The sequence below is a fragment of the Anolis sagrei genome, chromosome 1 (assembly GCF_037176765.1).
Source record: "Anolis sagrei isolate rAnoSag1 chromosome 1, rAnoSag1.mat, whole genome shotgun sequence".
NCBI classification, from domain to species: Eukaryota; Metazoa; Chordata; class Lepidosauria; order Squamata; family Dactyloidae; genus Anolis; species Anolis sagrei.
The window spans coordinates 69,418,218-69,435,728 of NC_090021.1; the positions used below are offsets into that span (position 1 = coordinate 69,418,218).

Genomic DNA, 17,511 nt, shown 5'->3' on the forward strand with positions numbered 1-17,511 from the left:
TACAAGTAATTCCCAAAGGAATATTCCTCCCAAAGAAGCACTAGCTCAACATCTTTGGTTGTTCATTCAGCATTAGAATCATGAATTGAAACGTGGCTCCTCAAATTCTATAACAGGAAACAAATTGTCCCTAAATCTCATTAAGATCAACAAAGGCACCAGTATAGTAGCAAATTGTGTAGAAATAAGAACATTGTGCCTTGGAAGTAGTCTGATGTGCATATAGAGCCATTTTGTGTTCAGGATGTCCCATTCATTTTTCAGGAGGGTCATGTAAAGAAATACACACTTGAATCTGTGGTAGCTGTTGTGGACATATGAGCTCTGTCTCAGCATCAGGATTCCTGTGAGCAAACTATTTGAGTTGCTGTAATGGGTGCAAATTCAATGCGAGATGTACTGATAAAAATTACAAGCTAAATCCTTCCAGCTATTATTGGCAGCTTTTAAAAGGAGAAAAACAAAGGTTATTTGATTCAAACACATTCTTAGTTGACTGGGTTAACTTTTGTAGATATATAGTGGAAATGATACATTGCCAGTCCTTGACATCTTCTTTGGACTGCTATTTTGAAAGTAAAGACGATTATTTAGCGATTATAGTGATTATTTTTCTTACTTTGTTGCACTGTTTGAACATCAGATGAAAATAATCCATAATCAATGGTCAGCAAAAAGAAAGAGCATCACCTTCAGTAACTGAACTGGCTTGATGTCATGGCAAAGTGAGAACATTATCCAAGAACTCCCATCACAGTGCTTAACAAGATTTAATGTACATTTATTCTTAACATGTGGAACATATAAAGATTTTATACTGAATAAATGATATTCATTAAGCCAGAGGAAAAGGAAGAATTTACATCAAGTTTTTTTGTCTTTTTTAAACTACATTATTTTGAAATACAAATGCAGATTCTTCTCACTGAAAAATCTTTGAAGTTGTGTTTCTTCCTTTTTTCCTGTATATGTATTTTGTCCTGTAGACTGGTAACCATTTTTTAAAATCAATCCATACGTAACCATTTTCCACATCTTGATTTATAAAGCAAGTTGTGAGCAATTGCTCTTCCGAAATAGAGCATGACTTTATACATACAGAAACTTGTACATTACCCTCGTGGTGGTGGGTTTTTGTTAGGTTTTGGAGACATGGCCCAAAATAATAATAATAATAATAATAATAATAATAATAATAATAATATAATAAAATTAAGTCTACAATCACTTTGTATTTACCACATCATGAAAAAAGGAAATCCTTGTATTTATTTTTTAAAAAAGATGAGGGCATGTTCAATGTACAACTTCTATATACATCACTGCCTTCAGGCAATAAAAAATATTAAAAAATGATTAAAAGGAATTGTGAAGAACTGTCATTGTGGAAGGTCAAACAATAGATACTGATGTGACAGTTCTGGTGAGGAAGCAATTCGCATTGATCATCTTCAGGTTTTCGTTTTAACTTCCCTAAAGAATTTTTTTGCTCCTAGCCTAATGTAACCATTCTCCTGTGGAGAAACCAGGGTAATTTCATATGCAGTCTATGGACCGACCCCCTCCTTTGATCCGCTACACCTACATCACTAATATTCTTCTATTGCACAGAGCGCTTTGGGTAACGGCATAAAGGGTGGCTGGGTTTTCTTTCATTCTTGAAAAATAAAACACACAGTACTTAGTATTTTTTTCACTTTTGCGTTTCAGAGCTCTAAGTCTCTCCCTCCACCCCCACAATCAAATAATATTCTGCAGCAACCCCAAATATCTGGTTTGCTTCCCCTCCCAAAGTATGTGATACAAATATGAGAGGAGAAGACACTGAAAAAGGAAATTTATGAAAAAGAAATGTGACCTTTGAATGTACTAGACAGAGACTTTGGTTAAAAAAATAAAATAAAAAGATGTACTTATACACATAGACAGCAAATATTAATTCCATAAATGTTCAAATTAATATTTTTTGTATAAATTTCCAATTGATAAATAGTGAATGGGGCAGAGGAGCAAATATTCTTTTTTTCCTTCTTCCTACACTGGATAAACAGGTACAGAAAACAGCCAGTTATATGTGACCCTCAATCTCCACTCACACATGCTTGGCTTCTCACTTATGTCATAACTGCCCAATCTGAAAAAGTACATCACAGATTACAGATGCGACCAGAGAGTTCAGGACAGCAGATATTGAGATATCCAGCAAACGGCCCTCGTGCAAAAGGAACTCTGAACGGTTCTCCTCCACCCGAGCCATGGCCAGCAAAGCCTTGGCTGCCCTGCACATCATGTCTACACTAGGTGGCTCTAGAGGTGGAGGCTGCATGTGCATGAGGTTATGCTGGCTCTGCTGATACTGGGCCATAGTGACCCCATCTTCAAGGAAGCTTATCAAGTTTCCAATGCTTCCCTTCTGCACAGCTATTGCCCTTGCTGCTAAAGTGTCCCCTTGTGCAAGGTTCGATAAGAGTGCCATGGACATTTCTCGGTAGACTGGATTTTTGCGGTCCCCAACGTACCTAACTAAAGTAGCATAGAGTTTCTCCTGACGACTGAATGGGGGAGTAGCCAAGATAAGGTCCACATTATTGTCTTGGATACTGAGTTTGCACAGAGTTTCCAGTACAAGTCTCTGAGGCGAGAGGACTGAATTGGGCCCCACTGTTGGAAAAGGATCCTGTGCCTCTGCTGAAGGGCACACCATCCAGTGCAGTAAGCCATCCAAAATTGGCAAACAGATGCTTTCTGTGTAAGCAGATAAGTCTAGCTGCCCAGAAATGTTGGCTAGTGTGACCAATGTATTATCCCTCAAGACTTCAAGGCAGTCCCACCACCACTCATCCTTGTTGCAGGCCACCCCTTTGTCCGCCTCTTCTTCTTTTTCATACGTCTGTGGTGCACGTTTTCTTTCTGGGTGCTCATGATGGAGAAGGATCAACTTTCCCAAGATGAGCACTAAGCCTGGATGTTTTGACATTTCAGCATCATTGCCAGGCACAAAAGATAAGCTGCGAACAATATTTGACACACAGATGCAACGCTTGGCCAAAGAGTCCTGCCAATGGGTTATGGTGCATAGAGGAGCTTCGTCTCGACTCAGAGGCTCATCTTCTAGTAGCTTGATGTTTCGATGACTTTTGGCTTGATGAATTCCAAATGGAAATTTACTGCTATCTGTATGAGAACTAGAATCTGAACCTTCAGATAATGCTCCTGGACGAGCTGACAAGACATCATCTATGGTGGCTGATATCCCTTTGTCTTGCTGTTCTTCCAATTCTCCTTTAACCTCTATATTCCTTTTTTTACTTGAAGAGTTCAATGGAGGCGGCTTCTTGCGAGGAGGAATCTCCATCTTACTCTCAAAGTGGGTCTGGATGTGCTCAGTTGTATCACCCCCACCTAGCTGCCAATGGAGAAGTCCACTGTTGAATTCCTGAACACGTCCCAGTTTGTCGGATCGGTCTACAACAAATAGATTATTTTTCTTTACAATTTTTATTGGCAGCTTGTCAAATTTACTGGCTTGTTTTGGCCTCTCACTTGGATCAGCAGTGGCACCAGATGGAGCAAGAGCAGTGCTCTTCTCTTCTGCTTCAGTGTTTTCATTTTCATCTTCCTCCTCATCCTCAAATTCAGCAAAATAATCAATACATTCATCATTGTTTTCATCCTCTTTTCTGGCACCTTGTGCGGTAGATTGGCTATCCTGTTTCTGAGCTGAATGTTGTAGTTTTGGTCCCGGATGTCCCACTTCATATTCCATTAGGATCCCAAATATGTCTATGAGACATTTTCTAAAATATTCCACTAAAAGCTCAAGAAAACCAGATAACTGAGGAAGCAAAAAGAGGGAAAAATAAGAAAATATGTCAATATATAGCATTATTTTGGTTGTAATAGGTATTCTTTTAAGAAGGTTTCAGTTTTTCTTCTCAACTACCTTTCATTCTAGACATAAAACAACTGTAATATGAACATTCAGATTGCCCCTTTGGTGATACACACAAGATTCTCCATTGAGATAACATGGTCTCCCTGGAAGTCCACAAAACTACAGAAGCAGATGATTTTGAAGGTGTGATTCACGACTGATCCTGCCAATCAAAGAGGCCATTGTGTGGGCAGGGTGACATTGAATTCATTAAGTCTCCAGTTCCCTCAATTCTCCATCTCAGCGTTATATGCAATCTATAGTTATTTTCTCATTTAGTCCTTTCAATTGAAAGTGGGGGGATTAAAGGAAAACATCACGTGTATTTACTTCTTGTGAGTTAGAAGAGTTATAGAAGTGATACTTCCTCCATCATGCAACATCCCCTTCCCCCATCTGGGACTGAGCTATATTCTTTTAAGTTGGTGTTAAAATAAGAGGGAATTAGGGAGTTGGGGCCAGGATTCATTTTTGTAACCCCTCCCCCCACACACACAAAGGGAGTCCAGCCTCTAAGCTTAATCTGAGGGATAGTTACTGAAAGAGTATTTAAATCAGCAAATAGCTACACAGCAAATAGCTACACAGAAGTTACTAAGGGTAGTAGTCCTTTTTATTCCTATATATACTGTTATTTGTAAGAGTTGAAAGGTGTGAAAGGAAAATGTGGTAAAATATTTCTGTTCGGTCTAACAACATTTCCGTTCCTGGTAATTTGGAAGTCATTATGATCTATTACAGATGACAAGCAAGTAGTTATTTATTAGCTGGACTATTTCCATCCAAACTCAAGCATTATTGTTTCATATCCCATGCTGTGAAATTACATGGCTTAGTGGCTGAAAATAAATGTGAACGAAGATATAAAGAAGGGTTAAAAAAACTTAAATAATGACTATATTCACTCAAAAAAATAGAAATGAAGCAACACTGGTAGATCATAAAGGGGTGTTCAAATTGCCTCCTGTGCCCTGTGGCATATGTGTCTTCTGCATCAAAGTGCAAGTCTTCTGCAGTGACAGAGTCTCAAATTTTGTATAAAACTAAATTCACTGAACACTGAAAATACATCATTTATTTGGGTGTAAAGGCAAGAGACCTATTACTGAAATAGATATAGTCTTTTTGTATGGTGACCACACACAGCGAGCTGTCAGATCATGCACAAATAGTTAATGTTCTTTCTTTCACCATCTCTATTCCAATTCTCTGACTCACTTTAGTCTTCTGGCAAAATAAGAGGAAAGAAGACATTAGTAGCCAAGATGGTTTTCATGACAATGAACAACTCTTGAAGGTTTTTATTATTGTCTGATGTGTTTAATGCTGAAAGTAATTCCATTCAAGGCATTATCGAGCTTCTCTTTTGTGATAGTGAAAGCTATATGCAATATACTATATTTCATTGCATAATAGTCACTACCACATAATCGTCATATTCTTCCAAAAATTGTTTCTTGCCTTTCCTAGCTTAATTGTTGCATTAAAAAAACCATAACCAGAACTGGAGTTAGGACCACTTCCCTGTGTCTTAGGGATAAGACAGTTTAAAAAAAAACTCCCATAGATACCAGCTAAACATTTTTCTCTTTGCATAATGGTTGCACCTGCCTTTTTAAAGAAAAGCATGAACTTACAACTATTACGCAATGAAAAACAGTAAATGTTGACTCACGAAAAATACTGGTTGGGATTGAAAACAGCTGCTGAAGAAATGGAAGATATATCCACTTGAGTAAGTTGGTGTAATTTGTTAAAACATACTATTACAATTTCCTACATTGTATTTCCCATCCCAACCCCATTTCAAAAATCATTTTTGTTGGTTGCAGTGGAGGCAATGTGGGTGCAGAAATGTTGTGTGGAAAGAGTTCTCACTTCTTAAGAACCAAGTGACTATATGAAAAAAGGAACAGTGACAATTACTGATACAATATTAAGAGTATGGTTTTCAGCTCTTGACTTGGATATGAGCCATTAGAAGACTTCAGAAAAATACCTAACTTACCTGAGAGAGATTGAAAGTAGCAACAGTACTGTCATCATACAGAAGGATATTAATAGTGTCTAATGCCCAGGTACTCTCAGCAAGAAGGCCTGATTTAAGAGACATCATCACTCGCCAGGCCTCAGGAGTTACTGGAAAATAAGAATATCGAAAATGAATATGAATACTGCATAAAGGAAATTTGCAGGTCCTATTTGCAATGGTGCTTCTATTTCAGCTCATGATATGAACAGCATAGTATACACAGTGGTCTAGTTTAGATGCTCAAATGTTGCATTAATAAACCAAGATGTATACAAGCTTTGTACATTTGCATACAGTTTTCTTTCTACTTTAACTACTGCATCATGTTATATTTTTGTATTTTTACGACATGAAACTAAATGGTTCTTAGAACTATTCAGAGAATTGAGGTGGGGGAAAAGGAAACACCTATTCAATAACTGTACTTACCTGTCCTCAATGAGAAGTTGGATCAGTAGTACCAATATTTTCTGGTATGTTCTTAAACAGATAAATTTTCACTTACTTCTGAATACTGTATTTCAATGTATAACATTTGCCACTGCCTAAGAGTTGTACCTTTGGGAAAAGCAAAATAGGATTTTTGCCTTTTCCTAGATAATAGTTGGACCCTTAGTTCCCTCGCCTAGGTGAATGAACTAAGGGTGTGACTGCCCTTGTGACAAGGGGGCAGTCATGCAGGCAAACCATCACCCACCCACTCATGTGGCAGTGCCCTTTGAGGATGAACCATCATCTGCCTGCATGGCTGCACCCTCAGATTAATTATTTTGCAGTGAAAGAAGCCCTCAAAAGGGGCTTTTTTCAGTGCATAATAGTCTCTGCATAATAGTTGCACCCCTTTTCCTTAAAAAAAAAAACAGGGAGGAGGGAAAAAGTGTGACTCTTATGTGATGACATACGGTAACTGTTCTATTATATTGTCAGCTGATATACAAGCAAACCCCTAGAAGGACAAGGCTGCACTGACATTACTACCACCTCAACAGCTTCTGTTGTTAGCAGCCACAATGCAATGCTTCCCATGAAACTAGTCCTTTTATACTATAAACTCATCAAATAAAATTCCAAAATTCTTGTGTAATCCTCAAGAGGTACAAAATGCGAGCAGCATCCATAAAACCTCACACAAAACATACTGCTCTGTTAGCAACGACATTTCAAGAGCTAGAAGTCTACATATGCAGTGTACAGTTTTGTATTACATTATCGGAGAGGAAAAATATGGCCAATCCTTTTACAAAACGTTGGAGAGAGCTATGGTTTAACTAAATTGATTTACAAAATCAAGCATCTATAAATGGAGCCTCTGTTTTGTGTGGTTCTTACCAATATCTTTTGAGGTAATCTTTCGTCTTGGTTTCAAGACTGGTTGTGATGCTTCTACGGAGCCTGGTGGAAATGTTATTTCCCGCCTAATGGATGGTGGGTGGGTTGGAGGACCTGTGGCCTGTGGTACTGGAGCAGTGGGCATAACCTTAGGCATCTTCATAGAGGGCAAGAAAGGGGATTTACTTGGTGACATACGATTTTCATGGGATCGTGGGAAAGATGCAGGGCTTGGAGCTCGAGAGATGTGATTTGGCATTGATGGTGGTGTCTGGTAAGATGACTGAGGAGGTCGGGTCATAGGCTGCATGGAAGCGGAGGATGACATGTAAGAAGGCTGACGCTGGTTGACATGAGAAGGCCACTGGCTTTCGTGGTTTATCCTCTGGTCGGGCACCATCATATCTTCATTACGGTTCATTCCTAGATAGGGTGGGGCCTGGGCAGGGCCTCCAGGGCCCTGCCTGTTCTGATATGGGTAAGACATATCATTTCTTGTTGGCCACATGTTTTGCTGGGGTCCTTCACTGGAGGCTGATGACTGCATAGGGCCACCAATCATTTGAGGAGGTATTCCATGTTGTTGCATTTGTCCTGGACCCTGCATCCTCTCTCTGTTATATGGATATGGATATTGTCCCTGTATGGGCCGCCTGTCTGGTCCAGAATAAGCATTGCTATACTGGTTAAACATATCTTGCTGTTGGTTGCCATATGGCATGTTAAACATATCTCCTTCAGGGCGTTTTGCTGGAGGTCCGTACATGCCATCCATATGCCGTTTGTAGTTCTGAAAATAAACAGCAACATGAATGAGGTTAAAAATACATGAACATTATTGGAAATTTCAACATTTCTGAGTTTGAATAAGTAATGTCCTTTTTTAGTTCGGTCATGTTTTAGTTTTTTTACTAATGCAAAAATATTTATGACTTTAAACTTAATTTAAGTTCCACTGATAAGATTTTTAAAACACCACCACTCTGAGATTTTTTTCTTGATTGTAATGATTTGTGGCATACACACTTGACTTGTCACGTAAGGGTATTAATGGTTATAGAGCTTTGCCACCTATTAGCTTGGCATGAGATGAATGATGCATCAAAATACCACCTCAGATTAATTTAATATTCAATTGAGGAACTGCCAAAATAAACTACCAATGTGTGATTTTAAATCGGAGCAGACACAGGTGTATATCCTTTTATTACTTCCCAATGACGTAGGCCCACTGAATCAGTGCAATTTACCTATGCCTTGACCCATTTGTCAACAATTGACTCAACAAATCTACTCATGCCATGATCCAAGAAATCTTGCAAAGCCTAATAAGTTGCATTAATTAGGGTGTGGGGACTACAGTGGTAAATTGCTAGCAATGATTTTTGTGTCAGGGCACTCTAAGCAAGATCTGGGCAGAAATTGCAAGTAACTACTGTTAGTTTATTTCTATTTTTCAATAACAGAGGACTAGTATATGTTGAAATACAACATGGTTTCAATTTAACAAAGAGGAGTTTCCACTCTTTTGCGGTTATAGGGTATACTGTCTTATTAAACAGTGATTTGTCTTTTGGTTTATGCTGAATTGGGAATGTTGAGAGAGTCATGAAATCGACAGGAAGACAGTATGTTTTCTACCATAAGTCAGCAGTCTGTAGCATCCAGGAAGTTTTTACAGAAGGTATCCATTTTAGTTCTGAAAAGTGTGGAAAGCAAATAATACTTTCTAATAAAATGAACCCTTAATCACACTTTCTTGAAAGCAATGTAGTCACTTCAAATGGTAAGAATATAGCCCTGGTACCTCAAAAGCTCCTCTGGATTTAGCTGCTGGATGTAGCATTTAATGAACTCTAAGTCCACTCTCTGAAAACAAACTGCATTTAATGAGATTATGGTCCTTTAGCTATGATACAGTCCTATAGCCCCTAGTCACAGACTGGCACATGGGCAGTGGATACGGACTCAATCGTTCTACCTCAAGGTCCGAGGCAGTTGAGTAGTTCGGCACCTGTATCCATGACTGAGCAGCCCTTTTGAGGATCCACTCTGCTCACCCCACACAGGGAAGGGGCTAGAAAAGGTGCCTGAAAATCATCCCAAAATCATCCTCCTGGGGGACTTGAATGCAAGAGTTGGGCGAGACTTCGACCTGTGGCCACAGAAGCATCCTGCTTCTCACCAAATGTGTGGAACGCAACCTTGTCGTCACCAACACACTCTTCCGTCAGAAAAACAAGTTCAAGACACCATGGAATCACCCCCGGTCAAAGTACTGGCACCTCTTAGACTATGTAATCACACATGCCAGAGACCACCATGACGTGCTTCTCACAAGAGCCTTGACAGGTGCTGATGACAGCTGGACAGACCACAGGCTAACCCGATCCACGATGGCTATCAAGATCATCCCCAAGCGCAGACTTCAAGGAAGAAAGACAAGGTGCAAAATGAACACCCAAGCCCTTCAGGAGCCCTCCAAACGAGCTCATCTTCAAACAGCACTCAAGGACCATCTACCCATAGAACACCCCGAAAATGTTGAGGAACATTGGAACAAACTGAAGAGCTCCATCATCACAGCCTGCGAAGAAGCTATTGGATATAAAACCAAGAAACATCAAGATTGGTTTGATGAAAATGACAACGAGATCCAACAGCTAATTGACAAGAAAAGGAAAGCCTTCCAAACATGGCATGTCAACTATGCTGCTAAGAAAAAGATCTACACCAGTGCAAAAGCTGAGGTCCAAAGAAGGACAAGAGACCTCAAGAACATATGGTGGACAAAGAAGGCCGAAGAAATTCAACACCTGGCAGATACCCATGATGCTCAGGGATGTTTCAAAGCCACAAAGGTCATATATGGACCAAGAAACCATGGCATACAGCCTCTATGCTCATCAGATGGAACCAAACTTCTGAAGGACAAAAAATCCATTGCACTACGTTGGAAAGAACACTACCAAAGCCTCCTGAATTGCAGCTCCAATGTGGTCGAAGAGATTCTCTCACAAATCCTGCAACAACAAACCAGGGATGAGCTTGCAGCACTGCCTAGTTTGGAAGAAGTCAGCAATGCCATCAGCCAACAAAAAAATAACAAAGCCAGCGGACCTGATGGGATCCCTGCTGAAATCTTTAAAGAGGGTGGACCTGAGCTGACACAACAACTCCACCAGCTCATAGAAAAAGTGTGGGTGACCGAGAAAATCCCAGCAGATTTCAAGGATGCTACCATCATCACCCTCTTCAAAATAGGGGTAAGAACAGACTGCGGAAACTATCGAGGTATCTCCCTGCTAACCTCCGCTGGGAAAATCTTTGCAAGAATCCTTGCAAACTGCCTTCTACCCCTCTCAGAAGACACCGTCCCAGAATCCCAGAACGGCTTCCGCCCCTCCAGTGGACATGATCTTCACTGCACGTCAGCTCCAAGAAAAATGCAGGGAACAGAATCAACCACTGTACATGGCATTCATTGACCTTGCAAAGGCATTTGACACAGTGAATCGCAGCGCTCTCTGGGCCATCCTCCAAAAAATCGCCTAGGGTGCCCTAACAAATTTGTGAACATCCTGTGGCTCCTCCATGATGGCAACAGTCTTGGACAGCAATGGCTTCCAAAGTGACCCATTTAAGGTCGACTTATTGGCCCAACCTTATTTTCCATCTTCATCGCTATGATACTTCATCTTGTTGATGGGAAGCTTCCCACTGGAGTGGAAATCATCTATCAGACAGATGGCAAGCTATTTAACCTCAGCAGACTGAAAGCCAAAACCAAGGTTACAACAACATCTGTTATCGAACTCCAGTATGCTGATGACAACGTCGTCTGTGTGCATTCCGAAGAAGACCTACAAGCCACTCTAAACACCTTTGCAGAAGCATACGAGAAGCTCAGCCTGTCATTAAACATCGAGAAAGCCAAAGTCCTCTTCCAGCAGTCACTGGCCAATCCCTCTCCAATGCCAGAAATACAGGTTAATGGTGTAACATTAGAAAATGTTGACCATTTTCGCTACCTTGGCAGCCACCTCTCCACAAAAGTCAACATTGACACTGAAATTCAACACCACCTGAGCTCTGCGAGTGCAGAAAGTGTTTGAGGACCGGGACATCTGTAAGGATACCAAGGTGCTTGTTTATAAAGCTATTGTCCTCCCAACCCTGCTATATGCCTGTGAGATGTGGACAACACAGACATCAGATGCAACTTCTAGAATGATTCCATCAGCACTGTCTCCGAAAAATCCTGCAAATCTCTTGGGAAGACAAGCAGACAAATGTCAGCGCGCTGGAAGAAGCAAAGACCACCGGCGTTGAACGATGGTCCTCTGCCATCAACTCCACTGGACTGGCCATGTTGTCCGGATGCCTGACCACCGTCTCCCAAAGCAGTTGCTCTACTCCGAACTCAAGAATGGAAAACGGAATGTTGGAGGACAGGAAAAGAGATTTAAAGATGGGCTCAAAGCCAACATTAAAAACTCTAGACACTGAGAACTGGGAAGCCCTGGCCCTTGAGCGCTCCAGTTGGAGGTCAGCTGCAGAATTTGAGCTGCAATGCTGCAGAATTTGAAGAGGCGCGAATGGAGGGTGAAAGAGATAAATGTGCCAAGAGGAAGGCACGTCAAGCCAACCCCGACCGGGACCGCCTTCCACCTGGAAACCGATGCCCTCACTGTGGGAGAAGATGCAGATCAAGAATAGGGCTCCACAGTCACCTACGGACCCCCTGCCAGGATCCTACACTTGGAGGACCATCATCCTCGGATTATGAGGAATCGGCTAAGTAAGTAGTCCTATATCAACTTAACATAAATAAGATGTACAATGTTCTGTCCAATGTAATATGCTAAATCACCTTCTTGCAGCTAGGAAGCCTTCCATATGTGCCAGTAAAAATACATAGACACAAATACATTGTAATATCTTTGTTGGCCAATGGAGTTTTGTCTGCAGTTTACCAATGCCCAAATGCATGGATTTCTAGCATGGATTTTGCAAAGGAAATGCCATAACCTGAAATAATTACCTGCTGTTGTGGAAACATTCCAGGTTGGTGTCCTCCATAAGATGGTTGTCCTGAAGGAGGTCCTTGCCCGGGATATTGCTGTCCATATGGTTCATGCCTATAGTATATATATAAAAAGAAAGATGGGGGGGGGGGGGGACAGCTACTGGTGATATCCAATCAACAGAAATTGACAGCTTTTTTTTTTAGAAACGCTGAACTTGTCTCCATTCATGTATCTTTTGCTCTACCATGACAAATAGTTCCTTGTTCTAAGTAAAGTGATTTTGATTGTATGGCTTATACTTTAGTGGAAATTCAGTCATGCATAATTACATCACAGGAAATCAGTGTTCATTAGAATAGATTACATTCCATTTTGATCCACTCTGTGGGAAGGAAAAATCAAGTACAATAATTAGGTAACAGTTGCTGGGTTTCCCTACTACCCCATGTAATGTGACCTGGATATACGAGTTGCTCATATCCTTACTTTCTATGCACACAGAATGGAATGCTGGAATTCAGGATCATGTCATCAGGGATGGAAGCATGAAATTAAAATATTTAGTGCCTTTGTTAATGGCTAAATGAGCGAAGAGCCACAATGTCGACATTTAGGAGGAAGAGTATTAGTGATTACAGTGCTGGACTAGGATTGAGAGGAGATAGATTCAGCTCTGCAGTTGGTTATGAAGCTCGCTGGGCAATGTAGGACCAGTCATTTGGTCTATGTGATTATTAATGCTACAAATGCTACACATAACTTCCTCCCCAGAGATATTAGATTAACCCCCTCCCTCCTGGCTTTGTGCAAGAGAGTGAAAACATAGCCTTGTGACCAAGCTTTCAGAGAACTTGTACAATAGATAGACTTGGAACAATGTGCAATGACCTTTGGAATGGCCCGGATTATGCTCATGGATTATGTGCTTAACTCTGAATGTATTGTCTTAAAATGTTTTAATAGTTTAAATGTACTTTTAAATTCTATTTTAATATTTATTGTGTTCTAAGGCGTCGAATCGTTGCCTGTATGTAAAGCCCTCTTGAGCCCCCTCCGGGGTGAGAAAGGCAGGGTAGAAATGTTGTAAGTAAATGAATAAATAAATAAATAAATAAAATGGGGGAGGAGAACAATATATGTCATCTCTATCTTCTTTGGACTCCGAAGAACATGACACAAATAATAATACAATTTTTGATGACCTGTTATAAGTGAAGTGAAATTCATCTGAAGGCAATTCTGTGCTTTCTTCATGCAATTTTGTTAAAATACATAATTCATATTCTTTATGTAGAAAGGAGAAATGTTTTGCCTAGGAAACATGTGTATGCAACCTTTTAAAAAAATGTAATATGTATTTATCACTAAAATAGAATACAAAACAATGTTGTTTGTGTAACAAAATATAAATATCAAAATGCATATTTTGAGGTCCACATAAATTAGCAGTTTGAATATGCTCAGTATATATTATGTTCCAAATTCAATAGCTTTTGATGCTGCTTAAAACTTGATCTGTATACTTTAATAACTGCGCAAAGCACCATAGCTAATTTTTACAGTAAAGCCGCATTCTATGCCATTTTGAATGCAAGTTATTCAACAAATAAACATTTGGGATTAGCATCAAACAGGGCAATAAGCTGTTTGATGCTGTATAAGCTATGATGGTCAGTTAGCTTATTATGATAGAAGCAACAATACTACTAACATCCCAAAGTTTGTCAGAAGAATTTCAATATAGCACATATTATAATGGAGCTTTAAAAATGGTTGTAGATGGTTTTCAAACAGCACCCTTACCTGTTTTATCAATTTTATTTAATATTTTGAACAATGATTTTTGTTTTGTTTCCCATCACATGGGTCAAGAGTTGATAATTGTTTAAAAATGAATGAATGAATGAATGAATGAATGAATGAATATTATTGCCTCCAGATTAAACAACTCTCAGTGTAGTATACGGCAACTACATCCAATTCAAAATACAGCTGCCAGACTTGGAACTGGCTGGGTCAATCATATATCATCAGTTCTTACATAAGTATACTGGTTGTCAGCCCAACCTGAAATCTTGGTGGTTATCTTTAAAATCAATAAACAGTTCCGAATCCTTCTATCTTAAATGTACAAGACGCCTGACAGAGTGCTAATATTATCTATGTTCTCCTCTGAGGGTGCATCTACACTGTAGAATAGCTGTACTTTGACACCATTTCAATAATTCTGGGATTTGTAGTTTGCTGAGGCATCAGCACTATATGGCAGAGAAGGCTAAAGATCTCGAAAAGCGGTAATTCCCATAATTCCATAGCACTTGTATATATGTTCTTGTATATGACCTCTTATATGGGCTTACTGATATTAAATTACAAATTCTTCTAAAAATGAGAATGAATCGACAAATCCACTGGTTTGCTTCTGATATAAGGGAACAGACATTATTTAAGTTGACTTCTGTGGGCATGAGAAATCTGTTCATAAATAAGGTGACATTATGATTACAAAGCAATATATAGAATAGTATTTCCTGTATGTAGGATTCTAGGGAAAACATTTAATTGTACTTCAAGTAATCCTTGTCATTTGTTCAATCATATATAAAAAGTCGCAATCTTAAGAAAAACCTGTGGGTCTAAATGAGTCATATCCAAATTCAAAGAAAAAAAGTTAAAATCAATGCTTTACAATTGATACCGGAGCCAAAAATGTTTATATTGTATTATTCTGTTGAAGTGTACGATAGAAGGGCCCTGTGTAGTCTTGGTCTTAAATTCTCTCTTAGCCCCAAATGAACCCATTTTTATAAGCAAAACCAAAACCTCAATCTTCTGAATTTCAAAAACATTCCATCCACTGTTCACTCTCTTTTGTATCACCATGGTTCTCAAAGGAGCTTATTACAGGGACTTGCAAAAGTCCCAATGAAATGAAGAAAAGGTTGCAGAGCAACACCACTTCTATCCAGTAGTGTTTAAGATTCAAAAGTATCTGGTTGACACAGGTTATTTCAAACACATTAAATTGTTGTTCACCTTTGCTGCCCAGAGTAATGGTTGGAAGGGTATATGCTTGGGTCATTGTTTGAAGGCACCATGTTGCTTTGACCAGGTGCTCCCATACTGCCTTCAGGACCCAGCCCATGATCCGACCTAAAAATGACAAAGGAAACCTCATATGTGACCACTAACACTATAGTATAAGAATTCACGCCAAGTACATTGTAGTTATGCTTCCTGGGCTAGAATGAAGAATGTGGATATGCATCCTACAGAAAATAATGCCGTGTGGATGCATGGTACCACATCTGGAGAGACACTGGATTATATGGTTGAAACACACAGTCAAACGTGTATCTAAATGGGAATCCAAATCTGTATTTTGACTCAACTAGTCAACCATGCATGATTTCATTAGAGCAGGCCTGCACAACCTGTGGCCCTCCAGGTGTTTGGGACTCCAACTCTCCGAAGCCCTGGCCAGTATGTCCAGTGGAAGCTGAAGTCCAAAATAGGTTATGCAGGCCTGGATTAGAGCACAGGTGTGTACGTCTGGCAACCTTGGCGATAAGGGTATGTTTACTATCCACCTGTACACTTCCACACTGCTTTATAAAGAAATGTGAAAAAAATGTGAAACTTGCAATTTTATCAGGAGCAAAAATATTCATCGACACATCATCTTCCACAAAGCAATATTGCAGAAAATGAAAAAGAGATCAAACACCAAAGATTTTTTTTAGTCATGTCCCTCACTTGCTAATTTTTGTGGGGGGAAAAAACTAAAACTTTTATTACATTAAGTAAATTATGGATTTTATATAGAAGATGAAACAAATGCATGACTACAGTGAAGGGGTTAGTGTACTCCCCTTCCTGGTATGTTTATTCAACACATTTTCATAATGGCTGAATCAGATATGGTTTCTGACTTTTGAAGAACGTGGACTAACGCACCTTCGGTCATAACCACTGCCATAGGGAAACTGCTGGCGCTGGCCGATGCCCATATTTGACATTGCTCCTGAGGGTGCTTGGTTGTATATGTCTTGCATTCCACTGTTGGGCATCTGTCCAGGGGTCATGAAGGGTTCACTGTTTCCAGGCACTACAAAAAGAAAAGATAAACAGATGCAGAAATCTAATAATAGACTTTAAAGCTGCATTTTCAAGAAATCTTATAGGGTGTTCTTTTATTTATGTCGAGGGACCCAACACTGTGAAGAACCAGGGCTATGTCAATTTTTAAAGCTCAGACTATTAATGAAGTGCAGAAATATTATTTATTTAAGATATTTTTACCCCAACTTTTCCTGCAAGTTGACCCAAGGCAGCTTACAACATATAAAACATACAATAAAGAACTTAAAACATAGTTAAAATCAAATATTTGATATAATCAATTACCACCTCCCCAATATAAACCCTTTCGACATAAAAGCAATATTAGACCTTAAATCTTCGCCCAGCTCTAAAACATATGGTTCTATTTTTAGTTGTTAGCCGCCTTAAAAAAGGTCTTTACCCGCTTCCAGAAACTCAACAGGGACAGGGCATGGTCCCTGTTGTGCTGGTGTCATCCCGCAAAAAGAGTATTTCCTGGTCCTGTTTAGATGCATGTTAGAGGGGACCTGTGTCGAGATAAGGGTCTCCCTGCAGGATCTCAATGATCGACCCAGTATGCTAGACAAAGACTTTGTTATTTCCCCCCAAAAAAGGGGGGGACGACTCTTTATGTAACTCAGGCATCCTCAAACTGCGGCCCTCCAGCTGTTTGGGCCTCTAAATCCCAGAAGCCCTAACGAGCTTGTTCAATTGTAAGGAATTCTGGGAATTGAAGGCCCAAACCGCTGGAGGGCCATAGTTTGAGGATGCCTGATGTAACTAACTGGGTCTTACTGTAGAATCATTCAGATTTGTTTTAAAGCACCAACAAGGAATTTAGAATTCACATATAGTGCTGGATTTGGAAAATTAATCTGGAATGCTTCATATTACTATGGAGTGAACTCTTCATAAGCACATGAACAGGACAATAATATTTTATACATTTGGACTCAATAGCTGACTGAACAATATAGCCAGCCCTGAGGTGGTGGTGGAATTTTCACTAAGGTTGGCCAGAAACTAGCCAATCCCTTTGAAGGAGGGCTTTCAGCCCTGACTGCCTGATTGTTCCCACATGC

General features: G+C 39.8%; 1 protein-coding gene across 8 annotated transcripts in view; it reads right to left on the minus strand.

Annotated features, from left to right (window-relative positions):
* Positions 1 to 751: 751 nt before the first annotated feature.
* The window catches only part of ARID1B (AT-rich interaction domain 1B), a 387,469-nt gene continuing 370,709 nt past the window's right edge, over positions 752 to 17,511 (minus strand). For 5 of the 8 annotated variants that reach the window (XM_060753628.2, XM_060753624.2, XM_060753629.2 and 2 more), the window contains 6 exons: positions 16,283 to 16,433; positions 15,362 to 15,478; positions 12,340 to 12,436; positions 7,296 to 8,085; positions 5,943 to 6,073; positions 752 to 3,835 (listed from right to left, as the gene is read on the minus strand). In XM_060753628.2, the coding sequence (XP_060609611.2) occupies positions 2,120 to 3,835; positions 5,943 to 6,073; positions 7,296 to 8,085; positions 12,340 to 12,436; positions 15,362 to 15,478; positions 16,283 to 16,433 (3,002 nt within the window). In that variant the 3' untranslated portion in view covers positions 752 to 2,119. The remainder of the gene's footprint in view (positions 3,836 to 5,942; positions 6,074 to 7,295; positions 8,086 to 12,339; positions 12,437 to 15,361; positions 15,479 to 16,282; positions 16,434 to 17,511) is intronic. The other 3 variants (XM_060753632.2, XM_060753630.2, XM_060753627.2) reach the window with 1 other exon arrangement.